The following is a 25,676-nucleotide window of genomic DNA, read 5'->3' as shown; positions in this document are numbered from 1 at the left end:
AGTATTGGTCTTTCCTTCTTCAAGGCTACAGCCTTCTCGGGCAGAGGAAACACAAATCACTGTGCACGAGGCCCTAAACTGTCATGCTCCCTGTTCTCCGATGTCTTGTAAACTTTGCAGTCTGACTTGGTGTTCGTACTCTTGCTTGTGGAAAATTGTGTTTCTGGGTTTAGTTTGAGGACCATTGTCACAAATCCATATCCCTGCAACACTAACAACCTGAATGGAACTTTGGAGTTGCTTATAACAAATTTATTGGTTAGATAGGGATTATCTATGAAGTTTGTTTGCGTTCATTTCTGTAAACATTTGTTGAGTACCTAAATTTTGGAGATTCACAGGTGATCAGATTTAATTCTCTGGGGCTTATGCCATGTGGGAGAAGACAAACACATATCCGGGGAACATTGCTAGAATATTTTATGTAGGATCATGGTAGCATATGCATAAATTTTGTAATATTAAAGTTGTTCTTTCCACTTGAAAATGGTATGACACATTTGAATGTAAAGGTAATTTCATACACTTACATACAGTGAGTTGTCGGTTTGTGGTGCAAGTACACTTGTTTGTGATTTGGTTCCTTTCCATATTAGTGACAGGACTTTGAGCTGTCCACATATGTTTTAGTTTTTTAACTTTATTTGGAAACAAAAATAACCTTATATAAAAGTTGCAGAAACGGTGCCTTGTACCCAGATTCCCCGTATGTTCTAATTATACCAGATTTGCCTTAATTCTACCTGCTGGTATTTTTTTTCTGAACTGTTAAGAGGTGCAGGCATAATGCTTCTTTTTCTCCTAAACACTTAAGTGTGAATTTCCTAAACATGAAAACATCCTCTTATAAAATCATAATAATTATCAAAATTAGGTAATTATTCAAATTTTTCCAGTTGTCCCACTGTTGTCCTTTACAACACCCCAGTCAGGATCTAGGACCTGGTTTGGGAATACGTGTTGCATGTAGTTGTCATGTCTACTTAGTTTCTTTTAGCTAAAATCGTTCCTAAATCTTTAACATTTATGACCTTAGCATTTTTGAAGAGTTTAGGCTATTTAATTTTTATAATATTCTTTAATTCGGTTTATCTGTCCTCAGGATTAGATTCAGGTTATACATTTTTTGACAGAAAAGCCACAGAAGTGACGTGTTCTTGTTAGTGCGTTGTCTCAGGAGACAAGATAAACTCTTTGCCCCATTACTGGTGATACTGACTTTGCTTGTTTGGTCAAGGTAGAGTCTACTTGTCTCCTTCATGTGGAGTTACATTGTTTTTTTTTTTTTAATTTTTTTTGAAGGGAGATATGCTGAGATTGTGTCAATACCTATTTCTCATCAACTTTTCTTCTACTAGTTTTAACTTGATTTGTGATTCTTGTCTAGAGCAATTATTATATAGAATGGTTGCCAAATGATGACTTTCTAATTATGTCATTCTTTCTTTTTGTCTGATTCTGTCATTTATTATATTTTAATGTAAGAAAGAGCTTTCTTTTCTGCCCCACTTATTTATTTATTTACACCAGTATGGACTCAAAGATTCTTAGATTGTTTTATGAGTTATAATCTGTTTCTGTGGTTATTTATTTAGATAGTCAAATTGTCAGATTTGACTAGGAGGAGACCCTTCATGAAGAATCTTTTGTCCTTTTAATGTGTTTTCATCAGTCTTTGAGCACTTCCTTCCTTTCTGGTATAGCAAGATGTTCCAGAATTTCCCGGCCCCAGTCTGGAATCAGACATTTGATCAGAGAGCCCTGACTTCTTTTAATGGAGAATGGTATTTAGAAATGAGATCAGGGTTCCACGTCTGTTCTCTGTTCCTGGGCAGGAGGAAGGAGTCGTTACTTCCATGTGCTTACAGGGAACGTAGCAGGAAATGGTCTGCGCATGTGTTTGTGTGTGTGTTCTGGAGAGATAGTCGACTCATTAATAGTTACAGTTTTTATCATTTTCATATTTTATGTGTTAATTATCAGTGCATATTTTTCATCTCTTAATGTGTTCATCAGGAATCATCATAAAGTATTGATTTTGCAAAACAACAAATACTTGATGTCAGAGAAGCAGTATCATTTTATTTATATTCATATTTTATCTGTAGTTAAGGATTTTGTGTGTAATTATGGTCATTTTTTCCAATTTCTGAATTGCATTATAGCAGTTTTCTTTAATTGTTACATATCAAAATGATTTGTCATCTTGAAAATATTCTCTATTCTTTTTTTTTTTTCCTTAAAGATTTTATTTTAAGTAATCTCTATACCCAGTTTGGGGCTTGAACCCACAACTCCCAGATTAATAAGAGTTGCATGCTCCACAGACTGAGCCAGCCAGGTGTCCCTGTTCTCTGCTCTTCTTAAATGTAATTTTCAGTTTGCTTCTAGTTCCTTTTGAATCATAGCTAAATGGGTATACTAGTAGTGTGACACTAGCACTAAAATACTTGTTTTTAAATTAATATTCTAGCTTATTGCATCCTTGAGAACAATGTTTTCAAACTAATTGGAATGTTCTATGACATAATTAATTTGCTTTTCTCTTTGCAAACTTATTTATAATGGCACCTGGTGATTTGAAGAGTTTTCTTTTTTTGCATACTGTCCTTCTCAGCTGTTCCTGGCAGTTTTGCAGATGATCTGGCAGCCCCAGCACTCACCTGAGGGCAAGTCTGGTAAGGATATAGACCTCCTGAGACAGAGCAGTTAGACCATGCTGATTTCCCCACTATGCCAGAAGCCAGCCCCATCAATTACTGATGGATCTGTGGAGCAGAGCCTTGTGTGTGCAGGAAAAGCTTCATTGTTCTGGCCCTTGTACCATTAGTCATCTGCGGAAAGCCTGAGTCAGACCATCTTTTGTGCATATGCTGGGCTTGGCTTTAGTACCCTGAGTACAGCTCTGTTGCTAACATGCCATTGCCACTAGGAAGCTTTGGCATGTGGAGAAAGGGTTTTCAGGCTTAATGAGTAGTTAAAATAAATCAAATTTAAAAAATAATGGTGTAATATGTATGTATTCGAGATCATTTGGTCTTCTTTGAGGACTTAAAAATATTTTGAATGAATCGTTTGAAGTTTTAGAAAAAAAAATTTAAAGTAATAAATACATACAGTTAAAGCACCTAATAGAGCTTGTAATGAACTTTACTGCCTCTTTTCATTCACAGAGACAGCTTTACCTCCTACTGATTTTAATACCTTCATATCTCTAAATAGTAGTTTGCAATAATGTTTGTTCCTTTACTGTGTTGATACACAGGATTTAGCTCATTTAAACAGTGTCCCGCCAATTTAGTTTATTACTGTTCTTAGTTTCTCCACTGCCGTTTCTGGTCTTGTGACCTATGGATCATGTCTCTCTCCCTCCATTTAGAAGGTGAGGAAGTTGTGGGTAAGATGTTCCGTAAGCCGATCTTTGTCAGCTTTAGTTCTGCTTTGACTCTGCGAATCTTGATTATGTTTACATTCTCTTCTGCAGCCTTCATTTATCTAGGAGTTGATTCTAACAATTATAAACTAGTAATTTACTACAGAGCCATTTACTGGGCTGCCATGACTCCTCTGGTGCTCAGAGGAAACATTTTCTGATATTCATATATATGTATATATATAGGTTTGAGTGTGTGTATAATTTAAAAAAGTGATTGGGTGATTTTTCCCCCCCTTGGAGTTTTTATCTTTAATTTTTTTTTTTTTTTGAATTGTGAATCTAAATCATATTTCATGTTTTTCTAAACTCTTGATCATCCTTTCTCTTCAGTTAGGATCATTTTTCCTAGAAATCATCTTCAAAATAATTATACTCCTACCTAAAAACAAGTGCATGAGCAATAAACTTAATGAGTTCTTGCATATTTGAAAATGCACTTAAATTGCGCTTGATAGTTTGGGTAGTTACCATGTATTAGGTTGAAATCATTCCTCATCAGAATTTTCCTTCACTGTCTTCTAACTTCCTCTCTGCTGATGAGAAGTTGGATCCCCATGTGGCTCTTTTACCTCTTAGGAGTCCCATATTAGGTCTCTTTATATCTCTTATATTTTTATCTCTTAGTCTTTATTTTCTAGGATATTAATTTTTTCATTCAAATCAGAATTAATTTAACTTCTACAATCTTGGTAGGTTGAAAATTTTTCACTGATTTATAGGCAAAGAAAAAAATCAGGTTCTAAAACCTTGTTAAGTAGATGGAATTTTAAATTATGTCTCTTATTATGACTTGTTATCATTACTTTCTAAATATTTTTTTAATATATTTGTAAGGCCTAGAGAAAAAGCACATTAAAATTTTTTTTTTAATGTTTTATTTATTTTTAAGACAGAGACAGAGCATGAGTGGGGGTGGGGCAGAGAGAGAGGGAGACACAGAATCCGAAGCAGGCTCCAGGCTCCGAGCTGTCAGCACAGAGCCCGACGCGGGGCTCGAACTCACGAACTGTGAGATCATGACCTGAGCCGAAGTAGGTCGCTCAACTGACTGAGCCACCCAGAGGCCCCAAGAAAAAGCACATTTTAAAAATAAAGATCTTCCTTGGCTTGCAATGGGGTTATGTCCTGATAAACATTGTTCAATTAAAAACATTGGAAGCTGAAAATGCATTTAATAAACATCACAGCTTAGCCTAGTCTACCTTAAATGTGTTCAGAACACTTACATTAGCCTGCAGTTGGGCAAAAAATCATCTAACTCAAAGCCTGTTTGATATCAGGTGTTGAATATCTCATGTAATTTATTGAATAGTGTCCTGAGAGTGAAAAATAGAACGGTCGTGTGGGTACAGGATGGTCGTATCCGTCACTTAACCCTTGTGACTGCTGGCTGACCAGGAGCGGCAGCTTCCTGTTGCTGCCCAGTCATGAGAGTATCGCGGTGCATATCGCCAGGCCAGGAAGAGCTCAGACTTCAAAGTTTGAAGTATGGTTTATATTGAGCACTCCTCGCTTTGGCACCCTTGTGAAGTCGAACAATCGTAGGTTGAACCATTGTGAGTTGGAGACGATCTGTGCACTGACTGAAGGATAGATGTCATGCTCACGATTCTTTATCACTATGATAGTTATACATATTTATACAATAACTACTACCGTTCTATATCACTTACGTATGATTTCTCACTTTGAAAATACTTGTAACTGAAGAAAAGGTGGATTTTAGGAAGACAGCAGGTTTGTAACACCCTTCCTTCTAGCAGATGGTATAACCATCAGCCTCCACAGAATAAAGAATCAGCAGACTTAGTAGGAGCTCTTGAAGGGCTTGTTTTTGAGATTTATATAGTTTATATTCCTTCACCTATTTTTGTTAAACCTTTATGAATTTTGGACTGTGGTATAACTTATCCAGGAAGCAATTATATAGGTATGATTTTTCCAAAAGTGGAAATTTTATATAATCTGTGTAATAAAATTTAAAAATTGTTCTGGGCATCATTATGAAATATATTTAGAAAAATAGTATTTGTCCTACTTTGTTTAATAATTTCATTTTATTGATTTATTAAGGTTTGTTAAGTAGTTATAGCAAAGCTAGTAAACTTAGCTGAATTATAGTTCTCATCTTGGTTGTTAATTCCTTCTCTGAATTATTATAATGAGGGCTTTAATTTGTGATGTTAATCAACTATTGCGAATCTCTTCTGTATTTGACATGTGTTGTACATTTAAGAATGTTATAAGTTGTGGGCACCTGGGTGGCTCAGTCGGTTAGGTGTCCGACTCTTGATTTCAGCTCATGTCATGATCTCATAATGTGTGAGATCAAGCCCTGTGTTGGGCTCTGCCGTGGTAGCACGGAACCTGCTTGAGATCCTCTGTCTCTCCCTCTCTCTGCTCCTCCCCCGCTTGTGTGCGCATGGGCAATGTCTCTCTGTCTCTCTCTCTCTCTCAAATAAATAAACTTTAAAAATGGTATAAGTTGCTTAAAAGAGAAAGTTTGAAGCTGTGGATGTTAGGATTGGCTTTGTGGTTTGGGATGAATTATTTCATCCTAGCTAATTAAATAAGATAATGCATGAAAAGGCCATATTGCCTGAAATGTATACTATGGCTAATAAACAGCCACATGACCCTGTTCTTGCGCTTTTCTGTTTTACCTGCTTCTTCTAGACCTCAAAATTTCAAGTTACACAGGGACCACCATGTGCTAGTTGCTCATTAAATAATCTTCTTTCTTTTCTTTTTGTTTTGTTTTTTTGAGAGAGCCTGAGCAGAGTGGGGGCAGAGGGAGAGGGAGAAGGAGAATTTTAAGCAGGTTCCACTCTCAGCGTGGAGCCTAATGCAGGGCTAGATCTCACAACGATGAGATCATGACCTGAGCCAAGAGTTGAACATGTAATGGACTGAGCCACCCGGGCTCTCCTAAGTAGTCTTATTTCTTATTAAACATGTAAATTGCTCTATTGATAAAGAATAAGCTCACGGTATTAGGTAGGTTTATTAGAATACAACAGTAACAAATTCATGACTATAAAAGGTATTAATAATGAAGAGGTTTCATTATAATAACAATATCCTGAAAAAGAAAGGTTAATGGAAATGATCTTATTGGTGTAATTATACCTTTAACTTGTGAATTATTTGATCTTCCCGGATAGTTTTAACATCCATTTTTCCTTGGTGATGAGGAGGCATGAGAAAAGGGACCCAAACACAAATTTCACAGTTAATGATAAACTGAATATGTTTTGACCATACCTTTCCTGGTGGCACTTAGATTTCTGTTTTCTGTCTTTTATTTTTCTTTCTCTTATGGTCTGTTTTTAAAATCATAACTTTATTATCATTTTCCAAAAATGGAAATATTTACGAGCTAGTGATAGGATTATTTGCACACTTGAAGTGAATCCTGACTGCTTGATTTTTGCCATTGGATATTCCAGGAAAAGTAGTGAGTGGTAGAGCAAAAAATTATTTGGAAAAAAGTGCAGAGAGATCAAAATTGTATAATGGCCCATTCTTCTCAGCCTACTCCTGATGGAAAGCGTGTGTGTGTGTGTACCTGTGTGTTTCCCTTGGTGTGGTAAATTCAATGAGAAGTAACATGGCAAGCAAGTCTTATCATGGGTAGTGATGAGTCTTTTTCATTTTTATCTGGCACATTGATAGGTGCAAAAAATAATTTGGAACATAATTATTGGACACATTATTTCAGATATTCGCACAATTATTTTATACCGTGTAGGTTGAAAAATACTTTTTTTATTGTATTTGTGGCTCAAGTATGTAATTACTTGATTAAAACTACCATTTCAGAGAAATGTTTTAAACTAAATGTTTATCTCTCAGGAGGTGGAATAGATCAGCCTTCTGCCTTGAAAGGATTTTTGGGCGGCAAAAACTTAAGAGTACTATGTAATAATTAGCCCTAGGTCATGCTGTTTTGAGTGCGGAAGAACAGAGGCAAGTGTAAGGACCCATATGATTCGTTGAGGAGAATGTGGGGCGTGTAGCAGGTCTTTCTGAAGAAATTATGTTATAAATCAGTGTCTCCTTTTCTCTCCCTTTCCTACAGGGCCCCTGTGTCCACGATGAGGATTCTGGCATATCGCTCGTAGGAAAACCTGCCCTTCAGGCTCTTTTATATCACTGTCATTTTTATGAACATTTGAATCAGATGGTAAAACATTGTTACCTGGGACGGTATACTTTCGATTTGAAATTTTCTGCTCTTGATGGAACTTCAGAAGGCAGTGATTTAAATGGTAAGTACATTATATTTTTATTTTTACAAAAGCTAACTTTTTAAAAACTGTTGAAAATCTATGTGTTTGATATTTGAAAAATAATACTGAAAATATTTAAAAAATAATGAAAAGTACACGTTGACCTCCGGTCCCACTGTGCAGAGATTACATTTGTTAATGTTAGGGTGTATTTTCTTCCAGTCTTCTCTCTCTCTAGCTTTTGTTTATTTTACATGATTGTGTTCATATCTTATGTACATTTCTGTGTTTTCTCCTTTCACTAGACATTGCCTAAGCATTTTCCTATGTTATAAATTCTTCATGGAAACCATTTTTGGTATCTTATTATTAATGTTTTATAAGTTACTTCATGCCCTTCAGTTAAGTTTTATGGTTTTTTTTTTCTCTGTTAGATGTTTTAAACTTTTTGGAAGGTGGTTCTTCCTAGGCAATCAAGTATGAGACCTTTTCATACTAAATTTTCTTACATGTTTTGCTAATACATCAAAAAGCTATTTGTTTTTGGTTTGGTACTCATTTATCAAAATATCTTATTGAAACCTTTTTATTTCTATTTTTAGATTCTTTTGGATTTCCTAAGATCTTAGCACATATAAATAATTTTGTCTCATAATAGTAAATAATTTAATGATTTTTAAAAATAAGTTGTATTTATTTTAAAATGAATTTTTAATAGTAATTGTTAAAAATCTTGACATAATTCCACATTTACAGACAAGGTGCAAGAATAGTACAAGCATTCCCAAATGTTAACATTTTACTATATTTGTTCCCCTACGCCAAGTGTATGTATATGTGTATATGTACATAAATAAAATTCATTTATTTATATACTTATATACATGCATACATATATATTTTCTGAATATTTAAGAGTGAATTTCAGAAATAGTTCCTTTACCCCCAAATACTTAAGTCTGAATTTCTAGTTGGCTTTTCTGCTCAGTTCAGGAATTAAGAGGAAGATGATATTTAATGAAGTTTTTGAACATTTTAAATACATATCCCTATTAGGAAAGTGACACATTTCATTGTTTGGATTTCCCTGGATCACTGTTCCTCAAAGCTTAGTCCTGGAACCATTGTCATTGAGGTCTTTCTGAGCTTGTTACAAATGCAGAATTAGGGCTCCCACCCCAAATTGCGGGAATGGAATCTCTGGCAATAGAAAATTGCTTTAATAGTAGCTCTTTATGATCCTTAGGCGCATTAAAGTTTGGGAGCTGGTGCTCTTGCTAAATTGTATTAGATTAAGCTAAGCAAAGTCTACTAATGGTCATTAAAATTTTTGTGAAACAAGTTTTTTAGATAAATTAATTAAGAATAATAAAAAGTAGGCAAACTTTTTTTCTTGGTTCTTGATTGGCTTCCTGCAACAAGTATTCTTTCTGTTAATTGCTCCAGTAAGGAGGAGAGATGTATTCATGTTGACAGTTTTCTTGTTGTCACAGGTTTAGATGATTCATTCAAGTTTTGGAGGGCTCCATCTAGGTTGTCCAGTCAAGATCAAGATCCAAGTTCTCTCTCCACCGTGGAAACAATGGTACTTTGAAAGAATGCATTAGTGCTTCATTTTGAACCTCTGGAAGTTTGAATTTATATAGTAGATGGACAGGATTAGACTGTATTCAGAATATAAGGTCATGATTAAAATAGCTGTGATTTACTTGAACTGCTGTCTGTGCAGAGTTAGGGACTGATGTACTCATATAGCCGCACTGAATGTCCTTTTAGATGAATTTACAACCTTTTTTTGTACCTTATTTAAAAGAACCGGAAGCATGAAAGTTTAAAAGTGTTTATCGGTAGTAATATAATAGATCCTATATGATCATAAAACTTGATTACTCTGCAGTTTTGCTTAAGGACAAAGCAATTTGGAGAAAGTGGACCCATTCAAATGATTCCAGTTTGGTACTGGAGATTTTATTTTATTTTTTTATTATTATCTTTAAATGTTTATTTTGAGGCGAGGGTCACATGTGTGTGCGAGTGGGACAGGGGCAGAGAGAGGGAGAGAGAGAATCCCAAACAGGTTCTGTGCTGTCAGTGCAGAGCCTGATGCAGGGCTTGATCTCATGAACTGCAAGATCAGGACTTGAGCCCAAATCGAGAGTTGGATACTTAACCGACTAAGCCACCCAGGCACCCTGGTACTGGAGATTTTAAACACATTTCTAAATACTTGCAACAGGTAGAAGCTTGTTTTGATTATCTGCAATACCTGAAATTTGTGCCTGCCTGCCTTCTTTCTTCTTTTCATTCATAAGTTACTTTGTTCTAAAAAGTTTGAGACACACTAAGTATTCCTAAATATGACTGAGACTAGGTTTCACTTGTTTTACAAGCGTACAAAATCATTTACTGTCAAGTGGAAAACATTACACGAAATCATAAAGTGTTTTTGGAACAATTACTGCATCATAAACCCTAATAAGAAGACAGGACCTTGGCTTTCCTGCTTGCAGGAGCAAAAGTAATATGAGAATGATAAATAATTACCAGGCAGTAATAAAGTTCATCTCATAATTAAGATCCACCTCCTATGGTTTCCCAACACTGGTACTTTTTGTGATGGTTTTAGGAGTCATCCTTTTCCCTGGACCCAGAAGAGTTTGTGGTTAGTGCTGGGCTGAAGCTTTATTTGGAAAAATGGAGTAATCACCCCAGGTCCACTAGATGTCATGCTTTCCTTTCCATGCTAGAAATAGTATGTCTTCGTCTCCACAAGAGAAATAATATAATTAAATGCAAAAAGGAGCTGTATTAATTAGTTATTTAGTTCCCAGAATGGCAGCATGAGTATGTGCTTAAAAGTGACTCCTTGGTTCCTGTGTTTATTAAAAGGGCTATCTGAAATTTGTACATTGTTCAGTTCTTTGCTTATTGTAGGTACTCAGTAAATAGTAATTGCTGTCATTAATTTTGAGTCATCCTAGCTGTTTTGTAGATACCAAGTTGTATTTATCCTATGCAAGAGGATTTAAATACTTTTGCATTTTTCTATTTTATGAGATAATAATAATGTATAATAGTAAATAAAATTAATAATAAAAATATATTTGTATAATATATACTAGAAACATTAATTGTAACAAATCTTATAGATCGGGAAACTAGATTTTCTGAGAAAATTTTGGAAATATATTTATTGTAATCATTATTAAAATAGAAGCACTTCCGTTAACATAAAAGTCTTTAACTTGCTTGTGTTCAGACATTACGTATTCTTTTAGAAAAAAATACCAATGAACTTTTTTTTTTTTAAGGAATTCTCATTATAGTTCTATGTAAGATTTATTTTGTATAGTTTCTTAAAAGACAGTTATCTGTTGGAATTTTTACAGTCAACTCTTTTTTTCTTCTTTTGGATTCCAAGTAGAAGAGCTTTGGTATTGGTGACTTTTACTCACCAAATTGGCTTTTACTCACGGAAATAGTCTCATTACCCCAATTCTGCTAATTGTCATCTTTTTCTTGCCATGCCAGAGATATTGTATGTCTTTCTTCCAACAGGAAAAAAAAATCTGGAGAGTGTATTCATTTTTCCAGTATTACTTTAAACCTGAGCTGTCATACCCAGACCAACTAATACTTTCTTAAGTATAAGAATATGGTGAGGTATATCAGTTCAGTGGATTTAAATCTTGCCAATAAGTGTATCTGGTTATTCATATCATTATTCTGTGTATTTCCCAGATAACGGCAAGAGTTGCAGTTTGTTTATTGGTCGGTGTTTTCATTTTGTCTTTCCAAGGAAAGCACTGTCTTTTGCTTTGTGTGCTGTTGCTGGGTCATTATCCGTTCTGTGCAGTTAATGCCACGTTAGAGACCTTGATAACCATTTTAAAGTATTGAAGGTCATTCTTACTATTGCTGTTTTACAAAAGGAAAGATTAAAGCGTACAGTGAATAAGTGTCTTGTTCAAGGCTCCAGTGCTGGTAACTGATAGGGAACTATTTGAGTCCAGCAGTGTGTTTGGCTCTAGAGTTCAGTTGTTGGCCGTGATGTTACACTCCTTCAGGACAAAGCCATGTGCTAGGTGCCATGATGGATGTTGTAGTCAGGGTGCAGTGAGGTTACACTAGAGGGAATGATGAAATATAAAGTGACACTGTATAAGAAGTGGCAATTGAAATGGGCTTTAAAGGATTAATCTTGTTTAGATGTATGCGCACATTTGCGGGGAGCTGAAAAGATACTCAGATATGTCTTAAGATTCGGTACCCAGTTACAGGGGTTGAAAGTGTAGTTGAGGACATGAAGCATACTGAGAAGACTGTGTGCACATATGTCGTACTGAAAGCATTAGACATTCAGAAGAGGCATGGTTTGTTTGGAGTGTGGAGCAAAGACCAAAGTTTAATTACCAGGTAGGGGTTAGCTAAGAGAACTGAACCTGTGTTCGGATTTGAAGAGGTAAGATATCACAGCTGTAGAGATACAGTTATAGAGCTATTTCAGCTGAGTCAAATGCATGAAACATTACAGTCGACATTAGAGAAACATGTATTGGCATTTGTGTGATGTAGTTTCAGGTTTTTTTTATAGAATGAAGAGTAGACCAAGGACAGTTAAAGCAGGGATATATCCAAGAGGCTTTTAGGAAGAAAAATAGTTTTGATGTAGGAATAGTGATAGAGTGTGGGCATATGGTAACCCCAGGAAAAACCTGGGGAGACTGTAGTTTGCATGATGGTAGAGAGAAAGAGAATGATATACTTTGTTTAAATAAATTTCAATCACCTGTGGGTCTAAGAACCTGTATATTTTAGTTAGAAAGAAAATATAAGTGAGATTCTAGTTCCTCAGGTATTAGTAATACAGGCCACTGGGCTGTAGTATAATGAAAATGAACACTTTTTTTTGGTATAAAAATTTAGTATTGATTCTTTAAACAAAACTTAGGTATTGGTTGTTAAAAAGCAAATCCCCCCACATTAGTTTTTCCTACTATGATTATTTTGTATGTGACATTAGCATGAATACAATAGCTGGTGAAAATAGAATATTCCATTATGTGTGCCTCGTGTGTACTAGTTTATAAATAATTATTCTTTTAAACATTATTAGAAAGAGCAAATAGTGTTTATTTTATATGTTTTTCTGTATTTTGTATTCACTATCATACGTCTGAAGTTATCCAAACTAAGTTACTATAGAGGTATAGCCATTAATGTCAAGTGAAAGTGTTTAAAGAAATTGGCAAAAACATTTTGAGATAGATTTCAGCAATTTTATTAACCAGGTAACTGTAACTGAGGTAAGTAAAATAGGTTTGGGTCTTATTTTATATTTGTGCTAAAATATATTTTCTTAATTTTGGTAGAACTGATTATTTTATATAATAAGGTTTGATGTAAGTAGAGAGTCAACTTTTGGCCTTTAGAGCTCAGAATCAACACCCTCTAGTGTGCTGTTTGCTGAAGTGCTACAAATGGTGTTAAACCATTTGAGAGCGGTAGTGTTTCCCAAGTGAAGAAGTAAGGTCTTCGAGAATTTAAGTATTTGGCGTAGGGTCACAAAGCTAATGGAGAGTGGACTAAGACAAGCTCTAGGCAACTTGTTCCCTTAAATTATATACAGTAGGGCGTAGGGACTGGGACTGTGCCCTGGGGTTAAGTCTCTGCATGTGAGTGATCTTACAGATAGACAGGAGAGAAGCTTATATCATCTTATGCTCGTTCTTTCAGGGAGATTTTTCTGAGCTTTCTTTTTCTATGTTGTACACACTCCATTTGAATCATGGATCTATGTAGTCAGAGTGATTTAAACTTCTGGTTGTAATTTGGTTCGAATTAATGATTACAAATTGTGAAGCATGCCAAAGCTTTCCCGCTCTTGGGCATAAAGAGAAAGGTATCATTTATAAAAGTGAGCACAGGAACCCTAGTGTTCCTTGGAAACGTTTCATACTTTATATTTTGCCATGTTTGAAAAATGTGAGTAGATTTATACCCTCTCTTTTTCATCTCACAAATCCTTTCTTCCTTTGTTCTCTTTTAATTTTTTAAAAATCAAATAACTTATTTAGGCACCAATACTACATTTGATGAAAGAAGATGGAAAGTATTGTAAGATCACTTGACAAATAAAACATTCAAGTGCTAAATTAGCTTTCAAAAATATTTGAAGTATCTAGTGAACTCTTTCATTTCTGAAAGGTAGAATACAAAGAAAACAGTTTTGAACATTGATGCATTTTGTTTATATGACAGAAATTGTCTTTTTTTAAATTAAAAACAAACTTTTTTTAATGTTTATTATTGAGAGACAGAGAGACGCAGAGCATGAGCAGGGGAGGGTCCGAGAGAAGGAGAGACGCAAAATCTGAAGCAGGCTCCAGGCTCTGAGCTGTCAGCACAGAGCCCGACACGGGGCTCGAACTCACAAACCGTGAGATCATGACCTGAGCCAAAGTCAGACGCCCAACTGAGTGAGCGACCCAGGCGTCCCAAATTGTCTTTTTTTTTTTTAACCCAAATTCTACTTTGATACGGTAAATGACTTTGCTATTTTCTGCTACTTCAAAGGGGCTCTTAAAATTGTAACTGCCTATTTTACAATGAGGCATGATTTAGAAAACTTCTTTAGCTCTCAAATCTGTTTCTAAACACATTGAAGAAAAGGCTATTATCTTTTTTGGTTTTTATAAGCAAAATTTGATTCCGTTTTAGGACAGTGGCTTTAAGTAACATCAATTTGTCTGCCCTAACAGGCTTTTATTGCCTCTTATATACCAGCAAGGTGATAAAGATCCAAGTATATATACTTCAATTCAAGAAAACCCAGTTTTATTTGTCTTATCAAGGGAATGTAAATTGAAAATCTCAGGATGTGTCATGTGGGAGATGAGAAAGAGGAAAAAAATGTCTAGATTGTGATTTTGTTCTGAAGCCCTTTTAATGAAAAGAGCAAGTGACAGAAGAATTAACCAGACCTACTATTGTAAGGACAGCCCTGGGCTCCCACTGTGGGCTTTCTGGCTCCTAAGAGGTAGAGACCAAATGAGAACGTGAGTTCTCTGCTGTGGGGGAAGGAGTGGCTAAGCCTGCTCAGTTTGCTGGGAAAGTAAGCCAACCCCTCCTCCATGGAAACGGCGTGGGGAGAAAGAAGCATCTCCTCGCAGACAAGATTGGTCAGCATTTTGGAGGTTTGTCTGAGGGCTTCTTCTGACTTGAGTGTATTTGTGATGTCATAAACGTAGTCCTCAACTGAGAATCCTAATGAGAGTGTGACCTCGGGCCCTTACTTGAGGTCCTTATCTCTAAATGAGGACCTGGACTAGATCAGGCCTTTTCTACCTGTAGCACTACGGGCTCATGTGAACCTCCTCCACCTTCCAGAGGCTAAGACTTGAATTTTGCAAGATAACAAGTCAGATATTCACAAGTTACTTGCAAGATGACAAGTCAGATATTTACATATTATTACATATAACCAAATAAATGTCCATTAGAGATTATTTTCAAACAAGCAAGGATTTGAGTATAGAACCAGAGCAATTCAGTTTAATACCTTTTTGTCTTGTTAAAATAATAATGTGCTAATATAGTAAATTCAAAAAATATAGATGTTAGTAGATAATATAAATCACCCATAATCAAAATTTAAAGCACAATATATTACTGTATAAAGAAGTCCTTGTGTTTTCTCAACCATACGGGGTAGGTTATAATATAACTATTAGGCAGATGCTTTCTAAAATCATATTTTCTGAATTTGTATGTCACTTCCTTGGACTATATTAAGGAAAATCACAACTTTTATTACTGTCTGACCTTTGGTCACAAACCGTGACTTTGCTTTCTTCTAACAAGCCCTTAGAAACCTTCTTTTCCTGCTCTGAATGCTACCTCTGGCTTTGTCAGTGGTGAGGGCTGCTTGAGTGTCCGTTGAAAGGATGTTAATTGAAAAGGTAAAGGATTCTAGCATCATTGTTCTCTTCAATTTTATTATATAAACAAAGGAGCTTGTGGTAGGTGCCATATATTATTAGCTCCTGCGTGCTTTGTGATACAATCTCAGTTATGATTGTTGTCCTCACAGACTGTAAAAGTTATTTGGATGTTTGTTGACAGGATGTTTTTTTCCACATTTCTTAGAGCCAGTTGTAGTAAATACCATTTTTAGAAAAATAAATTTTAGGTGTTTCCTATTATCTGGACCTAATATTATATAAAATGAGGTATTTAATACATGATCATTTAGGAATGATTTATTTAGACTGAAATTTGTCCGGATTTCTTTTTTGGATGACTTTACATGCTGGGCTTACATTTATTGGCCACAGCTTTCTGTTGTTATTGTAATGTTACACTTGAAGTGATGAGAGATGATTAAAGTCTTAAGTTCAAAGGGGGATTTTAAAAACTGGATATAAGTTCCATCAATCATTTTCTTCAAATTTATATTCTCTTTACTAACAGAAAATAAAATATAACCTTGGTTTATTTTTGTTATTACATTTTTTATTAAAAAACAACCCTGGGGGCACCTGGGTGGCTCAGTCGGTTGAGTGTCTGACTTCAATTCAGGTCATGATCTCACGGTTTGTGGGTTCGAGCCCCACGTCAGGCTCTGTGCTGACAGCTCAGAGCCTGGAGCCTGCTTTGGATTCTGTGTCTCCTTCTCTCTGCCCCTCCCCTGCTTGTGCTCTGTCTCTCTCTGTCTCTCAATAACAAATAAAGTTAAAAATAAATAGATAAATAACCCTGCTTTATTTTAGTATTAAAAACAAAAACCTGGGGAGGGGGGTGGTTCCTGGGTGGCTCATTTGGCTAAGTGTCCAACTATTGATTTCAGCTCAGGTCATGATCTCGTGGTTTGTAGGTTCAAGCCCTGCATCAGGCTCTGTGCTGACATTGTGGAGTCTACTTGGGATTCTCTTTCTTTCCCTCTCTCTCTGCCCCTCCCCCACTCGCTCTCTTAAAATACATAAACTTAAAGAAAAAAACAACCTTGGTTTTTGCTTTGACTCTATCATATCATGTCTAAGGCATCCTACTTTGCATGTTAAATGCACAGTTAGTGTATGAGTACTGAGGTGTATGGTATCTGAGTTTGAGATAGGGTTGATTCATGAGATCTGTTGACATTGATTACTGACATGCTTGCTCTATGCATGCACTGACCTGCAGCTTGTCTAGGTGTGTGGAGTAAATTGATGGTAAGAAAAGGAATGATCTGACCTCTGCAGCTAAGATGTTTTTCACATAGAAGGTGCCAGATACATCAGTTTGAGCTTTTTCAGTTTTAGGAGGCCACACAGTCTGCTCATCTGTAGATCTGTAGGTGAAATTGTGTTTGCCTTCTACACAATTAGTGTTATGTTTAATGTTTTAAAAAAATACTGTATTCTGGGCACCTGGGTGGCTCAGTCAGTCGGTTGAGCATCCAACTCCTGATTTTGGCTCAGGTCATGATCTCATGGTTCATGGGTTCAAGCCCCACATCAGGCTGTGGAGCTCCAGGCTGCCAGCACAGAGCCTGCTTGGTATTCTCATTCTCTCTCTCTCTCTCTTTCTTTGCTCCTCTCCTACTTGCATACATGTGCTCATGTACACTCTCTCTCTCTCTCTCTCTCTCTCTCTCTCAAAATACATAAATAAACTTAAAAAAATAAAAAGTACTGTGTTCTGAAACACTGTGTCCACATATGACCTGAAACAGTTCTTTTGTGAAATGGGAAAAGGTAAAGAAGAATCGTTTAGTATTTCTGTTGATTTTTTCATAGGCACTGTTAAAATTTGTGTGTGCCGTTGGATACTTATAAAAAACCCCTCTTATTATGAATCAAGTAGGACAAAATATCTCAAGGACGCAATGAATTATGCAAAAGTTAAAGAAAGGAGTATGGTTTAGCCTTTTAACACTTGGATGATAAGAGGGAGTAGGCCTTATCCAGACCTTAAAATCCTAAATGGGCTTCAAATCAAAACTCTGCTCCTTTGACTTGCTGCTTTACATAAATTCCAGCAGGTCCTAAAAGAAGTTGAAAGTACCCTTCAAAAAACTTACAACTCTTAAAATATGAAATGTTTTCCAGTTATATTAACTAGTATAGTTTTGTCATAAACCTTCTTGTTTAAAGATTTGTATGTACGTATTGGTTCTGTTTCGCTTTCCATGTGGTAACATTAGTTAGTGTTAAGAATAAAATCATTTTCTTTGCTGCTCCGTAGGTGGCATCTTCATCCGGAAGCACTGAATTTCCACCATTTGGGCCCTCCACAGCGCCTCTCCCTGAAGCCTCACACGACCAGTTTGTGGCTCAAGGTACCCTTTTAGGAAGAATTCTACTTTTTCTTTTTTTTTTTTTTTTTTTTACATTTTTTTTCAGGTTTATTTATATTTGAGGGAGAGACAGAGCACGAGTCGGGGAGGGCCAGAGAGAGAGGGAGACACAGAATCCGAAGCCGGCTCCAGGCTCCGAGCTGTCAGCACACAGCCCGACGCGGGGCTCGAACTCACAGACCGCGAGATCATGACCTGAGCCGAAGTTGGACGTTTAACCGACTGAGCCACCCAGGCACCCAGACATTCTACTTTCAAAAAGAAAAATGACAAGTTGGTCCAGATATTTTGAAAGTAAATATCTGTAAGAACAAAATTAGGGGCGCCTGGGTGCCTCAGTCGGTTGTGTCCGACTTCGGCTCAGGTCATGATCTTGCAGTCCGTGAGTTTGAATAAATCAGAAGTTAACAAAACAAATACTCTAATAAATGGAATTTAGTCATCAAATAAATAGTTAATTGCCCTATGGTTCCTTATTAGTTAAGCATAGATATTTCATGTTTGAATTTGGGAATTCATAAATGTTAGTTAACTTCATTTTTCTCCCCCTTTTAGGGAAAACACTTCAATTTACCCCAGTAGTCCACTTGAAAGTGGAGAGAATCTGGTCATAAATATTTTCAAAGGGTATGCTTCCATTTTAAAGCACACAAAACATGTTGAGTCTTTATTAGAAATGCTTGATGAATAGCCTGGGATTTATTTTTATTAATGGCAATATATAAATTCTCTTCTTTGTATTAGGGACTGCTTCCAACTCTATTATGCTTCAAACTTTGTATATTTGGGAGATTACAACTTAGCTTGTATTTATTCCGGAGAACATACAGGCCTTATTGTAGCATTAAATTCTTCACCTGGAAGGAATGTGCTGCTGCCTGAAAAGAAGGTACTTTACACCCTGAAGTATAAGCATCCACAGAGAAAAGGCTTTAGAAAACTTGAGAAATAATTGCTTAATTAAGACTTTACTCAGAGTTTTCATTATAATATCTGTTCCCTGACTTCCTAAACAACATCCCATTTTGTTTTTTAGTAATTTACGTTAACAATATAAAAGAGTGTTTAATTGTAGAAAGTACTCATTTGATCTTAAGAATAAAAGGAGCAAACCACATGGTTTAAATTGTTAAGAGCCCAGAGCATGAAATCAAATTTGAGAATAATTCAAATAATCATACACTCACCCATTTAATAAGTGTAGAGTTCATTGGTTTTTGCACAGAGCTGTGCAAGCATCACCACCGTCAATTTGAGGACATTTTCATCCCCTAAAAAGAAAACTTTCCATTGTCAATCACTCCTCATCTGTTTTCGATTTTTTTCCAGGCCTAGTGCGTCACTAACCTACTTTCCCTCCTTATGGGAAATTTCATAAAAATGGAATCATACAGGGCACCTGGGTGGCTCAGTCAGTTGAGCGTCCAACTTCAGCTCAGGTCATGATCTCGCCGTTTCGTTGGTTCAAGCCCCGCGTTGGGCTCTGTGCTGACAGCTCAGAGCCTGGAGCCTGTTTCAGATTCTGTGACTCCCTCTCTCTCTGCCCCTCCCCGCTCACGCTCTGTCTCTCTCTGTCTCTCAAAAAATAAATAAACTTAAAAAAAATGGAATCATACACTATGTATTTTTTTGTGACTAGCTTTTTGCAACTAGATAATATTCTCAAAGTTAACCCATATTGTATTATGTGCTGGTATGTACTCTCTATGTATTGTTAAAGATATTCCGTGGTATGGTTATACCACTTGCATTTACCTACCCATTCATCAGTTGATGAACATTTGGATTTTTCTACTTTTTGGCTCTTATGAGTAACTCTGCCGTGAGCATTCATGTACAGGTTTTGGTGTGGACATATAGTTGTGTGGGCTTTTTCTGTTTTGTTTTTTTGTCACATTATTCTTGATTTGGATTTGTTTTATTTTCAAAGACTGTGTTTAGAATGTATATTCACGCACAGTTTTACTGGTTCAGCCAATCACTTAAGTATGTATATTTGACAAAAAAAACTTTTTAATCCTTTTTGTTGAATATGCCAATGAACAGTGCTGCAAAGCATTGAATATATGTTGTCAGTGAGCCATAAGACTAGAGCAATTATTTTGTTGTTGTTAGATGTCTTCCTGAATTCCATCTCTTTAAAATAATGTTAAGGTAAAATGTGATCTTCTTTTACATTTACTTATTTATCTATTTATTTATTTTAGTGTTAATATGATTTTAGTTCCCTCAGCTGGAATATGTAGCAGGATTTGCCAGTGAAGCTGGTTAGTCCTTTTATTTGTTGTTTTGCTGCTTCTTAATTAACCAGGGAATGAATGTGCCTCGAAATGATTTAGGACAGGATGAAAAGAATTTTCTGTAAATGTATATTAGGGCCGCTTCAGACGTGAGTTTTCATTTTTATTTTTTTTATTTATTTATTTATTTATTTATTTAATTTTTTTTTTAATGCTTATTTATTTTTGAGACAGAGAGAGACAGAGCATGAATGGGGGGAGGGTCAGAGAGAGAGGGAGACACAGAATCAGAAACAGGCTCTAGGCTCTGAGCTGTCAGCACAGAGCCCGACACGGGGCTCGAACTCACAGACCGTGAGAGCACGACCTGAGCCGAAGTCGGACGCTTAACTGACTGAGCCACCCAGGCACCCCGAGTTTTCATTTTTAAATTGAGTTTCTAAACGTTTGTAAAAAAAAAATACATATATATCTTATATTAAAAAAAAACAGTCTCTTATGATCAGTAAGCCTACATTTGATGCACAAAGGTGAAAGGAACCATTAAAAATGTTAGTGTATTTGAGCACTATTAATATAAGTAAGTAGGATAATTTTCTCTAGATAAAGTAGAAAAGTTTTATTTAAATATATTGGATGAGTTTGAATTTCTGAACTGCCCTGCCCTCCCCTTTTATTGGTATTCTTCTATAAACTAAACTTAACCTAAAAATGCTGCAAACATGTAACACATATCTTGTGAATATTTACATTTTTCCCTTAAAACCACTGGAACGGTTTCTGTGGGATTACCTGCATCTAATTTTCCCGATTTTATTTCGTTTAAAGTATCAAATCTTTCTTGATGCTCCATTGTCCCAAAGTTCTATATTCCTAATTCCACCCCAAAGGAATTAGTTAATTACATAGGAAAATGAAACTTTACAGTGGAGAAACCTGGTAGACAGCATTTGATCAAATGGTTAACCACCAATAATGGCACAGATAGAAATCATGTTTTCCTGGTAGGATGCACCGAAGATCTAACCACGAGGAACCATCAAACATCAGACCTTCTACAAAGTAACCGGCCTGTGCTCTTTGCAGAATGTCTGAGCCCTGAAAGAGCACGTCTGAGGAGATCTTCCAGTTTAGAACCCGAAGAGACATGACAGCTAAATGCCAAGTGTGGTCCTGACTTGGATCCAAACAAGAACTCTTGAGCTATAAAGGACATTAGTGAAACAATATGCAAACTTGGAGAAGGTCTATAGACTAGAGAATATTACTGCATCAGTGTTAATTTCCTGGTTAACTGTACTGTGATTATAAAAGACAAAAGTCTCTGTTTAGGAAATGAATTTAGGGCTGAGAGGGCAGGGCATCTGCAGCTTACAAACAGTTCATAATAAGAGAGGTATGTAGGTAGATAAAATGTGGTAAAATAGTAATACGTAGGGATCTGGGTGAAGGTATATGGGAATTCTTTGTACTCTGTACCTTCTATAAATCTGAATTTATTAAAAATAAAGTGTTCCTTTAAAAAAGAAATAAGAAGTGAGGGTTATGAGGGAAATCTTGATGTAGGTTAACAAACATAGCTTTCTTGGTAACAATCCCTTGCTGAGTTTTCTGGGAAAGGTCCACAATCTCATATCCTCAGTTCTAAAATCCAGAATCTCTGAAAACTTAAGTGTTCTCAAAAGTTACTTGGTATAAAACTTGCCCATACCTGAATACAGTTGCTGCAAAACCTGACCAGTACTGGTTTGAGGTTGTATTTGTTCCTTTCTTCATCCAGCTTACTGTGATTGTACAAGTGTTACACTAGAGAAATAGTTACTTCATTACGTGGTATTGCCCAAATTCTCATTGGAGGTTAGTTAATGTATGGTAGGTACATGCATCTTATTATTTTCCTGAAATCTAAAATATTTTGAATTCTGAAGCACTTCTGGCCCCTAGAGTCTTAGAAAAAGGGTCGGGGACCATCTATTTGTTCCTCAATGTCTGAGTGCTTGAGGGCACGAGGGCACAAAACCATGCTCTGCCCATCTCGTCTTGGCTCTTACACTGTCATCCAAGGCAGACGTACACACACACACACACACACACACACACACACACACACACACACACAGTGGAGAAGTTGGATATCTGCTTCCTTGACCTCAGGTTTGTGATGAGCCGGGCCCTGGGGAGCTCCCCAGTCGTCTCTCTTTGGCCCTCTCAGGGGCTTTCCTCCGATGGTCAGAACTTGCGAATGTTGTACATGAACACAAAGGAAACAAAACTGTGCTAATTTTTATGCTTATTCCCAGTAATCGGTCAGCATGAAACCGCGTCGGCACGGCTTCCTCGCGACGCGTCCCTTCCTGCCGCACTGCCCAGGCAGCGTGTGGTGACGCCGCCTCTCCTCGCGGCGGTGTGCAGCCTCCTGGACGGCCTCCTGGCGACTGCGCCGGGAGACACTGCACACGCTTTTCGGCAGGCCCGTCTCGTGGAGCTTCTCTGTAGGTAAGAGAGGCCGGGCAGCAGAAACGAGTTGGTGCAAGACTTCTTGCGTGCCGGGAATGTATCTCTATCTTCTTTTTGGCTCACTACACTGCGGGGTTTTGCTTTTGCAGAATTGTCCTGACAGTTTCAATTTAGATCTGTTAAAGTACTCGTACGGGTTTGTTACACGGACTGTTACTCCCACCGTCCTGATTTTGTTTTGGAATTCAGAGGTTCTGAACCTTATTTGTCTCGCACCATACTCAAGAACTGTGGTGCAGTCCCTTGGTCATTCTAAATGGAAGTGAAGGGCTTTGGGGATTCACCTCTGTAGGGCTATGTCAGAATAAGGGCCATGGGTTGAAAATCGTTGTTTAAGCTCATTTGGAGTTTTTCATTATTGGGGATTAAACTCTTTATTACATAACACTCTGATAAAATTTAGAAGATCATGATTTCGTTCTTTCATTTAGCTAACGTGAATGAGCTTCTGGCTGGACCTTTGCATTATCGTGTTGGTTATATGTATAGTGAGAAAGGCTGTAGATACTGAATCAGTCCCACTTAGGGTCTTCTCACAGGGCATTCCCTCCCTAGTGTTGCAGTCTGGGGGAAGTTACTATTAATCTCATTAATAACATCTGGTTATTGGGGTTAGCGTGAGGATCAAGTGATGACGTCTAGGATACTCTTTTTTTCCCCCCTCTCTCTCTTTTTTTTTTAATATGAAATTTATTGTCAAGTTGGTTTCCATACAACACCCAGTGCTCATCTCAATAGGTGCCCTCCTCAATGCCCATCACCCACCCTCCCCTCCCTCCCACCCCCCATCAACCCTCAGTTTGTTCTCAGTTTTTAGGAGTCTCTTATGCTTTGGCTCTCTCCCACTCTAACCTCTTTTTCCTTCCCCTCCCCCATGGTCTTCTGTTAAGTTTCTCAGGATCCACGTAAGAGTGAAAACATATGGTATCTGTCTTTCTCTGTGACTTATTTCACTTAGCATAACACTCTCCAGTTCCATCCACGTTGCTACAAAGGGCCATATTTCATTCTTTCTCATTGCCACGTAGTACTCTATTGTATATATAAACCACGATTTCTTTATCCATTCATCAGTTGATGGACATTTAGGCTCTTTCCATAATTTGGCTATTGTTGAGAGTGCTGCTATAAACATTGGGGTACAAGTACCCCTATGCATCAGCACTCCTGTTAGGATACTCTCTTTATAGTAACTGTTCCTTTGCTTTCTTCCCATCTGGATTATTATAGCCAGTGGATTATTATTACCTCCTGTTGACCCCGTAGTCATTTGCATTGCTCTTCTTGAGAACTTTCACTGTCTGAGATATCGTCCTCCTCTTTGCCAAATTGCAGTACTTTCTCTTTCATTTTGGGATATTAAGAAAACTCCAAAAAGAAAGAAGTATCCTTGTTTCACTTCACTTGCCATTACTCGTTTACCACTTAGATAATCTGTGAGGTGTGAGTTTGTTCACAGTTACTCATCATCTTTCCACCGTGATAACCTGCTAGACTTGGAAAAGGAACCCGCCTGTTGATTGACTTTCTTCTTGGATGTTTTTCTGCCTCAAGAATGATCAAAATGGAACTTTAGGAATACTCTTGCTTCTCAAGAAGAGTCTGTTGTGAAACTGAGGCCACAGAGTTATTAAAGAATCTTTTATGGCAAAGGCTTAATCATATTCTATACCTTTTCTTTATTCAGGACTTAGAAACTTTTTCCTGTTTTGTTTTTTTTTTTTTGCATTATTTTGTTTTTTACTTTGTAAATCAAAACTTATTTCCTAGCAAGTATTTTTCCTGTTTTGAACAGGAAACTAACCACCAAGTTTTTTCTCTTGTTTGCTTCCCTTTTAGAAGGGCTTCTTTATATTTTATTCTGCTTTTCATTAGATTTTTTTTTTCTTCAGAATTCTGTTTCCCATGTTTATTAGATAGGATCTTCTCCTGTGTTCTAAAATAATTATGGGATACCTTTTTATATACATTTATTGTCTTTATGAAAATCTGTTCTCTTTGTTTTTACTTTTCTTTTTATTTGAGTAGACACACAATGTTACTTTCATTTCAGGTGTACGTCTTAATTACTTAACAAGTTTATGCATTATGCTGTGTTCAGCACGGGCATAGCTACCATCTGTCCTGTTCCATCGCTGTCACAGTATCATTCCCCGTGTTCCCTATGCTGTGCCTCTTATTCCCGTAACTTTCTCGTTCCATGGCTGCAGGCCTGTGCCTCCCTGTCCCTGTCACCCATTTTGCCTCACCCCCCACCCACCTTCCCTCTGACAGCCATTGTTTTCTGTAAAGATCCTTTCTCTTGAATTCTGTTCAAGGTTACATTCAAACTTCAAATACTGATTTACTAATTTTTAGTAAGCAGCGCACTACTCCTCTTTTCTGCTCTTTGCAGCATCGCAGATGCCACCCTCCTAGAGAGCTGTGTCCAGGAGCTCAAGGCGCCACTGCCTTTGTCCCCTCCCGCTGAGCACACGCAGGCTCAGGTAAGTGTCTCACGTCTCCTTCTCGCCTCATGTCTGTTTGTGCGTTTGTTTTAAGTGCCAGAAACATAAATTCTGCTAAGGATATACTAACTGTAGGAGAAGGATGAAGATCTTTGAGGATAGACATGGTGTAATGAGGTTATTTGAAATAGGTTACTTAACATTTTAATCTGAGACATCTTTGGATGGCAGAAAAGGGAAGTGAGGTTTAAAGATCTATATTCTCTTCCTAATTCCATTATTAACCAGCTGTAGATGTTTATTCACAGATCTGGATATCTTTGAGCACCATACTAAAAAAAGAAGACATTATATAGGCCACCTTCCCATTCTGTGATTTTAGGCCATGTCTATCATTTGCACCTAAACTGAAGTTGTTAAAATAGATAGTGACTAAATTCCATGTATTTTCAAAACCCAACCTAA

At 36.8% G+C, this 25,676-nt stretch overlaps 1 protein-coding gene across 6 annotated transcripts in view; it reads left to right on the top strand.

Moving 5' to 3' along the window:
• RTTN (rotatin) overlaps positions 1-25,676 on the top strand; it is a 161,401-nt gene that overhangs the window by 95,997 nt on the left and 39,728 nt on the right. For all 6 annotated transcript variants that reach the window (XM_060614068.3, XM_060614067.3, XM_060614069.3 and 3 more), the window contains 5 exons: positions 7,518-7,707; positions 9,162-9,253; positions 17,896-17,989; positions 22,548-22,743; positions 25,160-25,250. In XM_060614068.3, the coding sequence (XP_060470051.3) occupies positions 7,518-7,707; positions 9,162-9,253; positions 17,896-17,989; positions 22,548-22,743; positions 25,160-25,250 (663 nt within the window). The remainder of the gene's footprint in view (positions 1-7,517; positions 7,708-9,161; positions 9,254-17,895; positions 17,990-22,547; positions 22,744-25,159; positions 25,251-25,676) is intronic.

Source organism: Panthera onca, chromosome D3 (genome assembly GCF_046562875.1).
Source record: "Panthera onca isolate mPanOnc1 chromosome D3, mPanOnc1 haplotype 2, whole genome shotgun sequence".
Classification (NCBI taxonomy): Eukaryota; Metazoa; Chordata; class Mammalia; order Carnivora; family Felidae; genus Panthera; species Panthera onca.
Note: the sequence above shows the minus strand (reverse complement) of the source record. Positions and strands in the feature narration are given on the sequence as shown.